A 17,155-nucleotide genomic window follows, 5' to 3' on the forward strand; every position below is an offset into this window, starting at 1 on the left:
CACTCCTTGTAGAGTTTGGGTCGCTCCGCATTGGAGTTTGTTTTTGTCAGCAAACGCAGTGGAGGAAGAAGAGAATTTGCTCCTATGCGATCGTGTTGCTAAAGAGACACATTAAGGCCAAATTGGTCGTCTCGTTTCGGTTTTTTCTTTATTGTTATTTCGCCCACTTCCACGACGCAACCTCATCGTACGCCGACCACCGGCTCAAGGCTGAAGTGACGCCGCAGCCTTTCAGCATCTCGTTTCGCCGTGCATTACGGCAACGAAAATGAGTTACAGTCACCCGAAGCGGTCGGCCTATGGGTCACTGCGCCGCTCCCGCTCGTCCAGTACCTTAACAGGCCTCAACCAGGCTCGGCGCAGTCGCAACTGCTTCCAACGCCGCCCTTTGCGTTCCTCCCACTCCACGCAGTGCCTCTTTCCTTCCACCATCGGCGTCGATGCCGACGCAGTGGAGGAAATCCCGCCAACGGGCTACGCCTCTCTGACCACGTCGACCTACGTTCGCTTTGACGAGGTATACGATAGCGATTCCGAGTACTCCGAGTACGACCTGGTGAATGAGCAAATGCAGGATTTCTTACTCGATTCAGACGATTCTCTGCAGGGTGTGAACTGCGCGGACGGTGTGCTGGGGATCGGCCCCTATTGTGTGAGCGGCTTTGTGCCAACGGAGCCGACGGAGCCAACCGAGGCGCTCCATTCCCGTCTGCGACGACGCACGGCGACACCGCAGCGGCGGCGCTTGGCGAAAAAGTCCGAGAGCAGCGCCGCACTTTCGGCGGCGCCGCGCGTGACGCCGAGCTCCAGCACAACCTTACTGAGCGATCTGGACACCAACCTGCGAGAAACCGTGACGATGGTAGGCCACACACACCTGCGCAATCGCAAGCAACGCCGCGCCGCAGCCGGAGATCGACGCTTCCTTGTCCCGGCACTCGCGCCGCTTTCAGGTGACAACGCGTACCAAACGGAAGTCGGTCTGCCGCTGTTCACCGTCGTCTTTGATCTTGATGAAACACTGGTGGGTGCGCGAAATGGCCTGATTCAGCCACGACCCCATGTCGGCACTCTTCTCCGCGCACTGCACGCGCTGCCTGTCGAGATCATCGTCTGGACCGCCGGCACGGCCCACTACGTCAACCCAATTCTACACGCACTCGGCCAGGCGTGTGGACGGCGCGAGTGGTTTCATCACATTATTAGCCGTCACAAGCGCTGGTACAGCGGGGCGAACACATCTGTGAAGGACCTCACGCAGCTGGGCCGTCCCATGGACCGCGTTCTGATGATTGAAAATAACCCAATTTCCGTGGTGCAGCAGCCAAACTTGTGCATTCTCGTGGAGGACTACCTGCGGGCAAATTCCACCGACGAGTCGCTGCTGGTTCTGCAGGGCGTTCTGGAGCGGCTGGTGGAAGCGCACCGGAAGGCCGCCCCGCCGTCGGCGGTAAAGAGGGGCGTCAGTGCCAGCTCCTTAACCTACGCGACACTCGAGCCTGGTGGCGCTTACCGCACCGACGAGTCTCTGAGTGCGCCGCCTCTGTCAGCGTTGCTGGCGCACGACGCGGCGCTGCAGACCATTGAGTTCCGCATGGACGATGTCTGCAACGAGGACGGTGTCTCGATGAACCAAAAGGTTGAATTGCGGGAGCGGGTTAGTGGTGCTGAGACTCTGCTCTGCCGTGCGCTGCGTTACTCGCCTTCGCTTCCATCGGCGCTGCCGCTACCGCAGGCGCAAACGTCCGTCTCTGTTCGAAGCTACGGGTGCGTGAGACCGATGATTCCGCTGTGATTGGTGGCTTTTTCTTGATGAGGAACGGCGGGAACGCCTTGTACATCTATATCTTCATTGCTATTCAGCACATCCACGTCAGCGGAAATCCACGTGAAAGCAAATGGAAATTGAAGCAGGTGCAGGAAGGAAAGCGACGAGAGATCTCCGCAGAACGTTCCTTTGGCGTCTGTGGCCAATTACTCGTTGTCGTGTGCCTGACTTCGACCGATAACATGGTGTAACGGCGAAGCTATTATTTAGTTGAGAATAGTTCTTTCCTTTTAACACATTTTTGTGGCGCTGTAGACGACTTCTTGCCCACAATGCGGGTGCATATTCGATGTGTCGTCGCCGTCGTTGCGGTGCACTTCGCCACGAGCAACTTATCCTCCTTCCGGCAACCTCCGCCTTTTGTTTCTTCACCTCCCGGTTGTTTTGCGCATGTCACGTTTTCTGCTGTGCTCGCATCGCAGAAGCGCGCGCCCCTTTCATGAACACGCACCCTCTCTTATAAGCAATCACACGAACCTGTCTGTTTTTCTCTTGTTTTCTCACATCCTACTTTTACAACCTTTTTTATTTTGCTGCATCGAAAAACCTGCTAAGTTGCATTCCCAAATCCACCATTAGCTGTATCCTCTGTTATACGTGGTTGGGGAGGACGGGTTTCAACGAAGAAAACAGAAGAAATAAGCGTAAGCCATACGTACAAGCCTCGTCATGGCGTTCGTGCGAGACCGCGCCGCCAAAGATGAACGCACGACGAGTACTCGTTCGCTGAAGACGCTTTTCGTCGTGTTCTGTCTCGTCTTGCTGAGCGGTGCATTGGCGATGCGGGGTTCCTTCAGAGACGCGTTTACGCGGCCTATGTACGTCAGCGAGCATCGTGCGTACGGTGAGCCCGACTGCCGGCCGGCCAACGTAGCGATCTCCGTCGCCACATCCGTCATCAACGCCTTCACTCAGGCGGTGCTGATCCCTGCCTTGAAGGCGGAGATCAACACGGCGGTCATCCCGGAACAGGAGGACGATCACATCTGGGTCGATCAAATGGTTCTGATGAACTTCACATTGGATTCGCTCACGATCGAGACGGCAGCGCCAGACGCGCAAAGCGTGACGATCAACGCCAAAGGCTTCGGGCTAGACGTAAACGAGACGCGGTTCCGCTACTCCTACTTGGGCATCCGCTGCTACGGTCACTTCACGGCGACGTTGAACGAAACAGACATCGACACAACGATCGGATTCACGCTGCTGCCGGAGAGCTACTGGAACGCCACCTTCGCGCAGTTGAGTTTTGCGTGGGGCACCCTTGCGATTCAGCACTCCCTCGACAGCAAAGCCTGCGGGATTGCGCAGTCTATCGTGGAGCTGTTTACCGGGCAGATGGACAAGTACATCTCCGAGCAGGTGCAGAAGAAGCTGGATGTCGACGGCAAGCGCAAGGCGACGGAAGTGTTGAATTCCCGTTTGGCTGATTTTTACCTGCGTGCACTGAGCCCACCCATCATGACGCCAGATCGGCTGGCGGTTGTCTTGGATGCGACGCCTGCGCCGGTCGGCTGTCCACCGCAGCCAGCCGTCAGCGACCTCCCACCGTTGCTGCCGCGCGACATCGCGGCGCACACGACGGTGCACGACATCAACAACGTGCTCTACAACGTCGCCCTCCACGGTCGACTGCGGTGGGAGGACCATCTGCCGGATGATATGAACACCTCCCTCTTCTCGGATGTGCTGCCAGGGGTGTATGAGATGTGTCCAGAGTGTCTCATGTACACACTGGTACGCGCTTCTTCGCCGCCGGTGGCTGTGTTTCTGCCGGTCAACACCGTGACGATGACGTTGCGCGACGTTGTCGTTGGGCTCTACGTCGTGCCGCGAACGAGCGCCGAGCGGGATGCCGTCGAGAGCTTCACGTCAACGCATGACTTTCCCAGCCGTGAGAAGTTTATTGAGGTGTCTCGCCGCCTCGGTATTGTCGATGACTACAAGTCGAATGCACACTCAGACATTCCCGTCCTCGCGCTTTCGTGCAGCGCTACGCTCGGTGTGCGGAACGTCACCTTTGAGAAGGGACGTGCTGTTCGCTACCAGGTGCTCCGCGTTGACGACTTTCGAGTGGATGTGGTGGCTTCTCTGATCGGCGACGTGGACGTGGTGAATGTCGAGCAGAAGGGAATGGAGATGTGGAACGAAATGGCGATGCCCCTCATCAACGCTAAATCGCCGTACAAGCTTCCCTTCTTTGTTCGCAAAGCGGTGCTGGACATGACACTGGTGAAAGCCGACGCCGGCTTCAACATTGGCCTGATGAGTGAGTTTGTCTCCCTTATTATGAGAGAGTTGAGCTAGAACACAGTCAATAAACGCCTGCGTTCGGAAGTGCCTAGACAACCCTCGAGTTCAAGACACCAGGCATCCATTCAACTCTCGGATGCTCGTGTTCGCTTTTGTCGTCTGTTTTGTTTTCCGTATTTCTGCAGGCGCGACATTTCATACCGTCTTCTTCCGTTTTACTCTGCGTCACTCAACGGGCGCATTTCTTTTTTCATTACTGTTGTTTTCGTCTTTCCGCTTTTTCATGCTTTGTCGCGGCACCGCTTCCGATTTCGTTTTCCCCATACAAGGAACGTCTATGCCCTCTCCACCTCGAAACGTCGTTTCGTTGAACCTGTGTTGTTTACATCGTAGACCGTGCTCCCACCCACCCCTGATTCTCCTTCGCTTCTCCGTCAGTTTTCTCTTGTGATATTCCGCCTCCACGCTGGCAGGCTCCGTAGCAAGCAAGGCAGCCAAAGGCATGCACACAGAAAGAAATGTCTCTGCGCGATCGTCATGATCCACACCCTGCAGGTACTCTAGATGCTGCGATTTTTCCGTGCTTCCCGGAGCAAAGCGCTTTATGCCGTTCTGATGTACTCCTACGCCTCCTCTGTCGCTCTCCTTTCCATCGTCTCTTTCTGCTACTCTTGTTGTGCTCTCCTCCTTCTCCTCTCCCATATGATACGCGCCATTCCCTCACACTCGCTTATGCGCATGAACATCCACGTAGCAGAGCCCGCACGCAAACAACTCAAACGACAAGCGGTTTTCTCTCCTCCACCGGCTACTCGCGCTCCTCTGTTTGACCAATACCACTGAAAGCACTCTATATATATATATATATATATATACATCCGTTAGTAAACGAAGGAATTCATGTTTCCATGTTGGTCGCGGGTTTTACGACATCTCTCCTTCTTGCATGGTTCGCGTATTGATTGTTGAAGATACTCTCTAGGCACCTTTTCCGTGTGCTGCTGTCTGTGTTCACTGGAACCACTTTCTTCACCACTTGCTTTTTCTTTCGTTTTCCGACTTACTTCTCCTTCTCACACCTGGTGCCTTGGTACTCCAGAGATCGGCGAAGAGGCACCACGTCTTCCAATTCCTGTGTCCGAGTCTCCTCTTTTTGGGGTTTCGCTTTCCTCCTCACCTCAGCGAGATACTAGTCGAGTCCGCTCCTTTATCAACGGGGGCGGTCACGAATGCACAAAGCCGAATAACTGGTACCATTCTCGTGACCTCTATATATACAATTTCCGCAAACACCTATTATTTTGGATCCTAGACCTCATCAAGCGTGATTATCTCCCGTGCGGTACACCAATTCGAAGCAGTTGTTCTTAACCGTTGTGCTGTTTATTTTCCAGCCTTTTACCGGCGTCTCTTCTTCTTCTTCTTTTGTTGTTGGTCACCTCTCCACTCTTTCTTGAGGACTCGCTTACGACACGCAATTGGACCTTTTGCTTCTTCCTGTTTCTTGCGTGCGTGCGTTGCAGCTCCCTGCGTTTCTGATCTCGTCGTTCTCCGGCTCGCCCCCCCCCCCCCTTTGCGTTGGCGCGCGCGTAGAAGCACTCTTTCCCCATTTGTGATCGACCTCGGTCTCATGTATTTTCTCCTGCGGTGCTGTTAAGAATCGTTACATCCCTTTCCTTGTATTTATCTTCTGCTTTTGAATACGCTGCGCGACTATCGTTCATTCAACTCCCTCCCCTTTTTTTCTCTTTCGTGCTTTTTCGTTCAACGAGCTGTGCGGTGGCCGCCTGCTGCGTTGCCGACAGCGGTGAGAATCACGTGTGAGTTGGGAGGTCCTTTTCTTTTTTGGTGGGTGTGTTCATTATCCCATTGCTGCGTACCTCAACAACGGGAGGGGCTGCATTCATGGCCGAAACTCCAGTGGTAGAGGACGGCGGCGGGGTATTTATGGGAAAGCTCCTTAGCAGCGACAACTCCGCCGCGCTCGCCCAGCAGCTGAGTTCCATCTTTTCTAATTTTAATAGCACGCCCGAAGGCCGCGTTCAACGGGAGGAGGAGTGTCTAAGCGCCCTAACCGACACACTCTTCTTTCACGAAAAGGAACTGGGGCTGAGCGAATCCTTGCAAGATCGCATTATCTCCTTAATAGATAGCGCCTTTGCGGTATCGGTCGACAAAGGCTGCAGCTCCTTTCGGATCGTGTTCGACGTGAAATGGAGGGACCAGCATGAGAAGCGCAGCCGCTGCTTTGTGCTGCTGCTAAGCCGCGCTTTCAAATGTACAACACAAGAGGACTGTATCAAAGTGACAACGGCGATTGGCGAGGTGCTCGAAGACAACATTCGCACCGCGACCGACATCTTAGCAGATCACGTAGAACCGCTGCTCTCCGAGGTGAAGCGCGCCGATATGCAGCGCAGCATTGTCGCGTGCGAAGTCGTCGCAAAGATCGTGAAGACGACCTCACTAATTATCAAGCGGAACCCAACGCTGCTTGAGTTGCTCACGAACGCATGCGCGCCGCTGCCGACGCTGAGAGAGGCCCTGGAGACGCGAAATGTGTGGCACCGCACGGCGCTGCTGCGACTCACCTCTGCGCTTGTGGATGAAGGCTGCTACGACGTCACACAGACGCTTTCGAGGGATATTGCGAATGTTGTGCAGGACCACCTGCGAGCGGCAAAGGATGAGCCACAGCTGATGGGTGTGTTGTGCGCCCTCCTGCACGTCGCCGTCACGCCAGCGTTCAGCTCCGCGCCGTGGAACGTGCCTCAGATGGTGCGATTTCTAGTAGAAACCAATTGGTCGCTCTACACCATTCCCGCACGCGTGAGTGCGATGCGGTGCATTGTGAAGGTCATGTCAGTTCTGTGCAGCGGCGACAGAAAACAATACGACGCGCTGGCGCACCGCGCGCTGGAGCTGTTCACGAAGGACGACTCCGTGGAGGTGGTGACGGAAGTGCTGGAATTGGTGAAAGGCCTGTTAGCGACGGAAGTCGGTCTGCGGATGACTGCGGACGTCGTGGAGAGCTTATGCAACTGTATTCAGCGATTGCCCTACATGGCGGCCATCTTTGACGTCTTGGAGTTCATTCGCGACCGCTACGGAGAGGCGGACATGGGGCCAGTCTTCTCCCTCTTAGAGGACTACCTGAGCATGGAGCAGGAGTTTTTAAACTTTGGCAAAGTGAACGCTCTGCTTCGCTTTGCTGGTCCGCGCATCCGTGTCGACGACCCGCGGTTGGTGCAGCTCCGCATTAACGTCGCAGCAGGCCGGCCCGTGCCGATCATCATACGTTCTCTCCCGCTCATCACTACCCTGCAACGCACCGAACAGCTGGAAGACGTGATTGACATCTTGTCGCACGACGACAAGGAAGTGCGACGTGTCGCCGTCACGACTGTCCTGGAGCTGTGCGAACTCATCATTGAGCACGGCCAAATGCAGGATGAGGCGAACAGCGGTAACCCCGGCAGTGGACCACACACTCAGCGCCTGGACGATGGGGTCAGCAATGCGGTGGAGCGCATCCTGGATGTGGCGGTGGTTGACCGCGACGCGGAGATTCGGCTGTGGGCTTTGCAGCACCTGACAGCTCCGTTCTTCCCCTATTTGTGCCTCGCTGACAACCTCGATGCCATCTTCATGAGCCGTAATGATATTGACAAGGCCACCCACGATCAGGCGTTGGCGCTGCTGTGTCAGCTGTTGCCCTACCACCCAGCCATCGTACGGCCGCAGCTGCAGCGCGCACAGGAGTACATGCTGCGCGACGTCGCCACAATGGACTCGTCGGTGTCGTTTGCGATCTCAAAAGCACGCCTGCTCACCATGTGCGTCGAGCAGGATGCTCTTCTCATTCCCGATGGGACTGTCGAGACAATTGTGCTGCAGCGGCTAGAGGCACAACCGTTTATCTGCCGCTCTCTCTCTATCGCCCTCCTGCAACTAATACGCTCCATGCTCGAGCGAACCGGACCGCAGCACAACGTGGAGTACAAAACCTTCCTGCGCACGCTGTTGACGATGATCAACGGCGGCGACTGCTGCTCCACCCGCCGCGAAGCCCTTGAGACGCTCACTGCCTTTGTCACGCACATCACCAAGACGGACATCTCCGGCCTCAGTGAGATGTATCGCACCGTGGCCCGCATTGTGCGCCGAGAAACGGAAGAAGAGGAGTCGGTGACGATGGCTGCTATGAAGGTGCTCAGCGCGATCGGCGCCGTCACCCCTGTGAAGATGCGCGTCGTGCTGCTCATGCTTGAATCGGACGAGATCGAAGAGGAGGAGGAAGTCGTGACACCCGCTTTAGCGCACGTCAAACCACGCCTGCGTGTCTCGCCCGACCTGGCGGAGCGCTACGCCTCCGTGGTGGTGTACTACCTTGTGCGCTCGTTGCAGCTCGCGATCGACCCGAAGCAGCAGATGGACACGCTAGCTGCCGTCCGCACGACGCTGCAAGACGTGGAGGGGCGGCCGAAGCTCAGCCTTCTCACGCAGCTTTTGCCACAGCTGCAGACGTGGCTGCGCGACCCCGAGCGCGCCTTCTTGTACGAGACCGTCCTCGCTCTCATGAACGATCTGGCCATTCTACTACGGCAATTTAAGGAAATGGTGGCCCCGTCGGTCGGCTTCGACCTGTTGCAGTCGGTGCATGGATTCTGTCTCCTCCCTCAAGCGGGTCAGAAGCCCTTCAGCACCTACGTAGTGCAGCTTCTCGACAACCTGGCCAGAGGCATCCCCGCGCAGGAGATGCGCGACAACCGATGGGCCGTCGAGTTTATCCACCAGCGTCTGTCGCAGAACAAAAACGACCTCGACCTCGTGCACCGCGTCGTCAAGTCGTTGGAGTCTTTCATGGCGGTCATGCACGAGAAGGACCTGCAGATGATCCTGCCGCACGTCTTGCAGTGCATCGAGCCGGCCAAAGCGTCACCGGGCGGCAAGCTCACCAAGTCGAAGGACATCAACGACGCCTGCTTTGACTTTTTGAATCACGTAATGTCGAAGCAGTTGAACCTGGTGAAGGACTGTTGTGCGCAGATTGTGCACACCATCATGTGGTACATCGAGCTGGCTGACAACAATGAGGAGATGGACGTGGGCTTGAACACGCTGGCGGCGCTCGTCGACGTCGTAAAGATGCCCGCAAAACGCTTTATCATGCCGATTGAGCGGGTGGCCACGCGCAACGGCTTTCCGCCGCATTACTTCATCAATTTAGTGCAGAACGCTGCCGTGGGCGCCAAGTCACGCATGACCGCAGCTAGCGGCACCGACCTCAATCCGGATCGCCCGATCACCGTCGTGTCGCACCTGCCCCGGCTCTCGCAGGCGGATTTTGAGCATGAATTTCGGAACATCCTGCGCGCTGAAAACGTCGGCGTCGACGTGCTGGACGTGCACCACGATCACGGGCAGACGATGATCGACTTCCGCTTTCACCCCGGCGCGGACACGACGGCTTGCTGCAACCTGTTCAGCCGCAAAGCAGCAGACACGAAGTCGTCGCTGCGGCGCAACTTGGGCATATTGCGTGTGGAGCAAACCGAGGAGAGCCCACGGGCGGTCTCGGCGGACGTGATTCAAGCCCTCACCGTCATGCCCGAGGCAAAAACGAAGAAGCGAGAGCAGTCGTGGGTGCTGTGGCTGCACAACGCCACGGTGACGCTGCTGCGCGGCTCACCGTACGCCGTGCTACGTGACACCTGTGCCGTGGCCGACCGCAACCCCGACCTCGCGAAGGACTTGTTTCCTTTTGCCGTGGCGGCGGTGTGTAGTCTGCTGGATCTCGCGCTGCGCGGACAGCTCATGTCCATCTTCGACCGGGCCATGAGCGGCGCGCCGGCCGACGTCAAGCAGGGACTCTTTTCTTTTGCCGAATTCATGGAGGGCGAACGAGGTGAAGATCGTATAAAGCTCGTGAAGGTGATGCGGGAGAGCGTCTTCAGTGTCGAGCGCGAGTCCGCGAGCCAGAAGTTCGGCATCAACTACGACCAAGACCCCACGCGTGGTGTAATAGTGACGAAGCTTGCCCCCAACGGCCTCGGGGCCCGGGCCGGAGTGCCCATCGGCGCGCAGCTGCTCGCCATCAACAACAACCCTGTCCGCGCCGTGAGCGACATCCGAGGGATGATTGAGGGTCTGCTGCACATTGAGCTTTCCCTCGCCTACATGGTGGAGGAGAAGACACGCTCGCAGCCGAAGCCGCTGATGAACCTGGAGGTGCTCGCCTCGGTCGCGTTCAGCGGCGAAATGCACACCAAAGCCATCTACTTCAACGAAATCCTTTTTGAAAGCCTCTCCAACAAACTGGGCAAGATTGCGGATCGCAAGGACACGCAGATGCGCCGCGTGATGGCGGTCGCGGAGGATTTAATCCAGTACTACCGCCACCTGAACATGACAATGACCGCCAACGGCCTGTTAAAGACGCTGACGCGAAAATTCTCCGATGAGATCTTCGCCCCAGAGCAGTTTGGCTTCGAAGAAATAGCCTCGCTGGAGCAGCTGAATTGGTGGAGTGAGGCACTGCGGCGCTACGAGGCGCGGCTGGCCAGCTTCAGCTCACGCGGGCTGGAGACGGCGTCGCTCGTGGGTGTGCTGCGGTGTGAGCAGGCGCTGGGCAACGCGAGACGCGTGCAGGAACTTACGGAGGAGTACTGGGACCAGCTGTCGCCGGAGGCGCAGAAGGAGGTGGCTCCGTTCCGCGCCAAGGCCGCGTTCGCCCTCGGCACCTGGGACACCTTCGATGAGCTGGCAGTGGATCGGCGACTGCGTAACTGCTTCGGCGTGATTGAGCGCTGCGCTGCTCTTTTCCGCGCCGAGAGCTACGAGGAGCTGCTGTGCTACACGGGCGAGGTGCGCGAATCCATGTTGGAGTCGTTCGCCGACTCGCTGAATGAGAGCTATAGCCGTGCCTATGATGGTCTTACACGCCTGCAGCACCTCCGTCACTTTGAAGAGCTCGTCTCCTTTACCACGGCGTGCGGGGAGCGGCAGTCGCTTCTGAAGGAGGTGTGGCACCGCCGCCTCCTGCAGATGTCCAGCAAGCCCGATGACCTCCTCACGGTGCTCTCCATCAACTCGCTCGTGCTGGCGCCGCAGGACGATCTGCAGTCGCACGTGTTTGTCATCCGCAGCCTGTGCAAGTCGCAGTGGTATTCCTACGCGGAGCACCTCCTACACGAGGTCCTGCGCGAGGACGCGTCGTTGCAGGATCTGTGCGAGTGCGACCCGGAGCTGATTCACACCTACATGAAGTTTCTCTACCTGACAAAAGACAAGCAGGGTGCCTACGTGGAGCTGAAGGAGATTCTCTCCGCCGTGGAGGTAGACGCTGACGATGCACAGGCCGAAATGTGGGGTCAGTGCTGGCTACTGCTAGGGGAGTGGACCATGTACCTCTACCCCGACTGTGGCGAAGAGGCCATCGAGGAGCTCATGTGCGCCACCGAGCTGGGACCCAACAACGCGGCAGCTTTCCACTCCTTGGGCATCTTGCACCACGATCTCGCCCGCGACCCCAGCACTCAGGGCGAGGTGCAAGACAACCACCTGGTGAGCTGCATCAATTCCCTCTTCAAGTCGGTTCAGTTGAGCGATGATGTGTCGGGTACGTTGGTGATGCAGGACGTGCTGCGCATCCTGTCCGTCTGGTTCGCCCACAGCGGCCTGCGGGAGATTAACGAGTCGGTGCACCACGGCGTGCAGGTGGTGGCCGATTACGTGTGGCTGAACGTCGTACCTCAGCTCATTGCGCGCATCGGCATTGAGGCGCGCTTCGCGCGTGTCATCCTCACCGACCTGCTCATCCGGGTCGGGTCGCGCTACCCGCACGCGCTCATCTACCCCCTCACTGTCGCGGAGAAGTCGCCCGGGGAGGTGCGGCAGTACATGGCGGAGCGCGTCATCGCAGGCATGCGCAACCTGCCCGAGAACGACCGCGTTGTCCAAGAGGCCTCGCTGATTAGCAACGAGATGGTGCGCATCGCTATCCTGTGGTCGGAGAAGTGGCACGCCGCGATTCAGCGGGCCGCCTACAAACCGAACAAAGCCGCCGTCATCTCCTCGATGCTCCAGCCCCTCTACGACCAGCTCGATCGCGCCTCCACGCCCAACGAGCGCAGTTTTGAACGCACGTTTGGACAGACGCTGCGGCGGGCGCAGATGGCGCTGAAGGAGCAGAAGACAGATGAGGCGTGGGGTTTCCTGCGGCAGGTGTACGCGCAGCTGCGCCGCGGCGTACTGGAGCGTCGGCTGTACATCAGCGACCTGTCACCCATTCTCGACGGCCTGCGTGACAGCATCGTTGCCGTGTTAGGGACGTTCGAGCACGACAAGCCGCTCATCACGATCCGGAAGTTTCACAGCCGGGTGTACGTGATGCCGTCGAAGCAGAAGCCACGCCGCGTCGGTCTCGACGCCTCGGACGGCAAGAAGTATCGCTTTCTCTTGAAAGGACATGAGGACATGCGGCAGGACGAACGAGTCATGCAGTTCATTCGGCTGATTGACAGCATCTTCCAGCTGGACAACGCCGCCACCGCGATCGGCCTGAGCATCCCCCAGTACGCCGTAATTCCGCTGACGGACAACGTCGGCATTGTAGGATGGGTTGAGAACACAGAGACGATTTACAAGATGCTGGAGACGTACCGGCAGGCGCACGAGGTGTCTATTTATGAGGAGGTGAACCTCATTGTGAAGCGTGGTGGCCTCAACACCATTGAGGAGTACCACCGACTCCCGAAGCAGCAACGCAAGGCGCTGCTTAACTTTGCCATGGAGAACTCGCCCAACAACGAGTTGCGGCACATCTTCTGGGACCACAACGATACGTGTGAGCAGTGGCTGAGCTACCGTCAAACCTACGGCCAAACCTTGGCGGCCATGTCGATGGTGGGTTACGTGCTAGGGCTGGGGGATCGCCATTTGAACAACCTAATGCTCCAGGGAAACGGCACAGTGGTGCACATCGACTTCGGCGACTGCTTCGAGGTGGCGATGCACCGCGCCCTCTACGCTGAAGCGGTGCCCTTTCGCCTCACCCGTCTGCTCGTGTGCGCGCTCGGCATTACCGGAGTGGACGGCGTCTACCGAATGACGTGCGAACTGGCCATGAAGAATCTGCGTCGGCACAGCGAGAATCTGCTCTCCATCCTTGAGGCTTTCATATACGACCCCCTCATCAACTGGCGACTCAACGTGGTGAACGACGGAACAGAGAAGTCGGGACCGAAGTCTGGTCAGCCCGACAGCAACGGCGGGGGCGCGGGGTTTTCACACGGCGACGCAGCGGCAGCCGCGCGTCTGGGCGGGGACGACGCCGCTGACATCAACGCAAAGCCAATTCCGATGCAGCTGTCACGCTCCTTCGCGAAGTCGCGCGAACCGTGCGATGCGCCAGGGCAGAGCCAAACCTTTGAAGACGTTGAGGAGACCCGCAACCAGCAAGGCGATCTCGCGCTGGCACGCGTGCAGGCGAAGCTAACCGGGCAGGACTTTGGCGTGGTAAACAGCTCCTTCTCCATGGCGCGGTCGTCGCGGCGGATCGATCCCGGTGGGTCACAGCGACAGGGTTCCTCTTGGGGCTCGATCAACCTCGCCGGCTTCACGGACTCGCCGAAGGACTCCTTCGCCGCCCCACTACTCACGACGTACCTCTCGATGCGCGTGTTGAATGGGGGAGCGGACAGCCTGGATGTGCCGCACCAGGTGGATCGTCTCATACAAGAAGCGACAAGCCTCGACAACCTCGCCGATGCATTTCTCACAGGTTGGGCACCGTTTTGGTAACACCCGATACACACGCGTATTGTTGTCGCCGCTGACGCCTCCCTCATTCTCACTCAGTTTCGCTGATCTTCGTCCCTCGGCCTCCAGTTTTCTGTTGTTGCTGCCAATGTAATTAACGGCTGGACGCTGCGTCAACATGATACCAGAGAAAGTACGAGGAAGAAAAGAATGTCTTTCTGCGCGAGCGAGTCATCGAAGTTGGTGATGGACCGCCGGTCAGGGAAGCGTTAAAAATGTTCCACAAAACCTACGCGAGGAGGAAGAGAAGAGCGAACTTTCTTGCTGATGGTGGTGGTAATGGAGGCGATATTGTGCGGTGTGCCTCTCCGCGGAGGCTGCTTCCGTTTGCGATCACACTTCTTCCTTTGCACATGAGGAAGCCGCTGCTCCCGGACGCAGCGGGAGGGGGGAGGAGGGAGGATGTCCGCGAAACATCACTCATACGTGCATCATGCAGGACGCCAAATACGGAGACAAAAGGGGAACAAGCGGTGTGTTACAAAAGAGAAGGCAATGGAGAACTCGTGAGAAGTCTGTTCAAGTCCCTGTTTATACAGTTTCAACCAAGGCCACATTCGAGCGCTATTCAGATGTCACCCAGCGAAGCGCAACCTGGGGCATCAGGGGTCTCATCGACACTCTTCTATTAGGAATGTGGTATCTCTTGCGGTATTGCAAAACACTTTTTCTCTTTTTTTTTGGAGGAGGGTGATTTACGGTGCCGCGCCCTGCTAGCGACTTTGCATTCGACAAAAAGAAAGCGTTACCAGTCGCACTCTTTCGCATCGCGATAGTGCCAGAAGAGCATGCAACAAGTGAAACACGTCCCTAACACGGCGTTCACTCTCCCAACACTCGTGCAGGTTCAAAAGACGGCGAGTATCGGGGCTACTACTCGCAATGAAAACTATTGGCCTTGCTTCACTTCCACTATTCTCGGAACACTCCATTCTCGCCGCGGGCTACGACGCCGTCGTCTCACCGATCGAGATATCGTATTTCTTCTCGCACACGCGAACGGAATTACTCCTGTTCTCGTTACCGTCCCAACACCGCCACACCATTCGGGGTCCCACAAGCCAGCTACAACGTTCCCTCGTTCATACCAAACGCGCAACCGACCTCACATTCCATTCCACACATTTTCTCATTCTTACCATTCTAACTCACTACTCCACGATACCACGCTACGAACAGCATGCCCGCTCAGGAGTATAACGTTGGCTGCTACCTGCTGGACCGCCTGGTGGAGATCGGGTGTGGTCACCTGTTCGGCGTTCCCGGCGACTACAACCTGCGCTTCCTGGACGACGTGACTGCGCAGAAGGACCTGGAGTGGGTTGGCTGCGCGAATGAGCTGAACGCTGCGTACGCGGCCGACGGGTATGCGCGGTGCCGCCGCATCGCCGCCGTGCTGACGACGTACGGCGTGGGTGAGCTGAGCGCCGTGAACGGCATTGCCGGCGCGTACGCCGAGCGCAACCCTGTGATCCACATCGTTGGTGGGCCTTCGACGGAGGCGGAGCACGGCCACAAGATGATGCACCACACGCTGGGCGACGGTCTGTTCCAGCACTTCAGCCTGATGAGCGAGAATATTTCTTGTATGACTGCCCGCCTGACGGTGGAGAATGCGCTGACCGAGATCGACCGCGTAATCCGTGGTGTGATGTACCACAAGAAGCCCGGCTACATCTTGATGCCGATGGATGTGGCTGTTGCGCCGGCGTTCCCGCCGACGGTGCGCCTTGCGCCGCGCATGGCCGAGTTCTCGCAGGACGCGCTGGACGCCTTCAAGGTTGCGGCGGAGGAGAAGATCAAGAGCTCCAAGCGCACCTCCGCTCTGGTGGGCTACCTGTGCGACCGCTTCCTGTGCCACAAGGAGGCGCAGGCGCTGGTGGACGACGCGCACATCCCGTTCGCGCACATGCTGCTGGGCAAGGGCACGCTGAACGAGCAGTCGCCGAACTACCTCGGCTGCTACTTCGGCTCGTCGTGCCCCGACAGCGTGCGCCGCCCGGTCGAGGATGCCGACGTGTGCGTGATGCTGGGCGTGAAGTTCCACGACTTCGGCACCGGCTACTTCTCGCAGAAGATTCACCTGGACCACATGATCGACATCCAGCCCTTTGAGAGCACGATCAACGGCCGCGTGTACCCGCAGCTGCCGATGAAGGACGCCATTCTCGCCGTGCACGAGATTGTCATGAAGTACTGCGACAACTGGCCCAAGAACGAGTCGAAGCCGCCGCGGTTCCCTGCGCCGGAGGACGAGAAGTTCTCGATGCGCCACTTCTGGAACGAGGTGCAGGACAACCTGACGGAGGGCGACATCATTGTGGTGGACCAGGGCACGTCGAGCTCAGCGGGCGCGGGCCTGGTGCTGCCGCGCAACGGCAAGTGCATCGTGCAGTGCCTGTGGGGCTCCATCGGCTTCTCGCTGCCCGCTGCCTTTGGCGCGCAGCTCGCGGAGCCGCATCGCCGCGTGATCCTGTCCGTTGGCGACGGCTCCGCGCAGATGACGATCCAGGAGCTGGGCTCCTTCCTGCGCCACGGTCTGCGCCCGATCGTGTTCCTGGTGAACAACGACGGCTACGTGATCGAGCGCGTGATCCACGGGTGGAACGAGGCGTACAACGACATCGCGACGTGGAACTGGTGCGCGCTGGCGAAGGCGATGAGCGCGACGGAGAACCAGGCGGACACGGCGACGGTGAAGGAGGTGGGCGTGATCGCGAGGATGATGAAGGAGACGCAGAAGGAGCGCAGCGCGCTGATGTTCCGCGAGGTGATGCTTGGCCGCCACGAGCTGCCTATCGTGTCCCTTGCCTGGAAGCCGAACTAACAGTGTTGTCTCAACCCAGGTGTTGGTGCATACTGTGTGTAGCTACCGCTTGCTCGTACTGTGAGTTCGCGGTCCTGGTGTTTTTCGTATTGCCGCTTCGTTGTCGGAACCCCCGGCAGAGGCGCTGTGCGTCGCCGCCGGGCAGTGGGCTGGGAGTTTCTGCGATGCAGTCCGCCGACGGTGCGAATGACACACATTGCCGTTCATGCTGTAACTTGTTTGCCGCTGCCCTAGACAGCTCGCTCACCCGAGTCAGGTTTTCACGTTCCTGACAGAAGTGATGGAGGAGTCCTGAAAGAGCGGCGTGGACGTTGGCATTTCAGCTCGTTGCGACGCTCCGTTTTCTTCGCGGCGTGGTGGCGCGACCCTCGAGCTTTGAATGTGACACCGCTCCTTCAAAATACAATAATTCTTTTAATTGTCTC

At 58.0% G+C, this 17,155-nt stretch overlaps 4 protein-coding genes across 4 annotated transcripts; all 4 read left to right on the forward strand.

Moving 5' to 3' along the window:
* Positions 1–268: 268 nt before the first annotated feature.
* Positions 269–1,795, forward strand: ABB37_03557 (hypothetical protein; the record flags this gene model as incomplete). Its single annotated transcript, XM_015800937.1, has 1 exon — positions 269–1,795. One exon carries the CDS (start codon positions 269–271, stop codon positions 1,793–1,795), a length of 1,527 nt encoding a protein of 508 aa, XP_015660944.1.
* Positions 1,796–2,248: 453 nt separating this feature from the next.
* Positions 2,249–4,135, forward strand: ABB37_03558 (putative expression site-associated protein 5 (ESAG5); the record flags this gene model as incomplete). The annotated part of the gene is made up of 1 exon (XM_015800938.1): positions 2,249–4,135. Exon 1 carries the CDS (start codon positions 2,498–2,500, stop codon positions 4,133–4,135), a length of 1,638 nt encoding a protein of 545 aa, XP_015660945.1. The 5' UTR covers positions 2,249–2,497.
* Positions 4,136–5,180: 1,045 nt separating this feature from the next.
* Positions 5,181–13,885, forward strand: ABB37_03559 (target of rapamycin kinase (TOR) kinase 3 putative (TOR3); the record flags this gene model as incomplete). The annotated part of the gene is made up of 1 exon (XM_015800939.1): positions 5,181–13,885. The coding sequence occupies exon 1, from the start codon at positions 5,987–5,989 to the stop codon at positions 13,883–13,885; it is 7,899 nt and encodes a 2,632-aa protein (XP_015660946.1). The 5' UTR covers positions 5,181–5,986.
* Positions 13,886–15,083: 1,198 nt separating this feature from the next.
* Positions 15,084–16,730, forward strand: ABB37_03560 (putative pyruvate/indole-pyruvate carboxylase; the record flags this gene model as incomplete). The annotated part of the gene is made up of 1 exon (XM_015800940.1): positions 15,084–16,730. One exon carries the CDS (start codon positions 15,084–15,086, stop codon positions 16,728–16,730), a length of 1,647 nt encoding a protein of 548 aa, XP_015660947.1.
* Between the last annotated feature and the right edge of the window lie 425 nt (positions 16,731–17,155).

This window comes from Leptomonas pyrrhocoris (assembly GCF_001293395.1).
Source record: "Leptomonas pyrrhocoris isolate H10 chromosome Unknown, whole genome shotgun sequence".
NCBI classification, from domain to species: Eukaryota; Euglenozoa; class Kinetoplastea; order Trypanosomatida; family Trypanosomatidae; genus Leptomonas; species Leptomonas pyrrhocoris.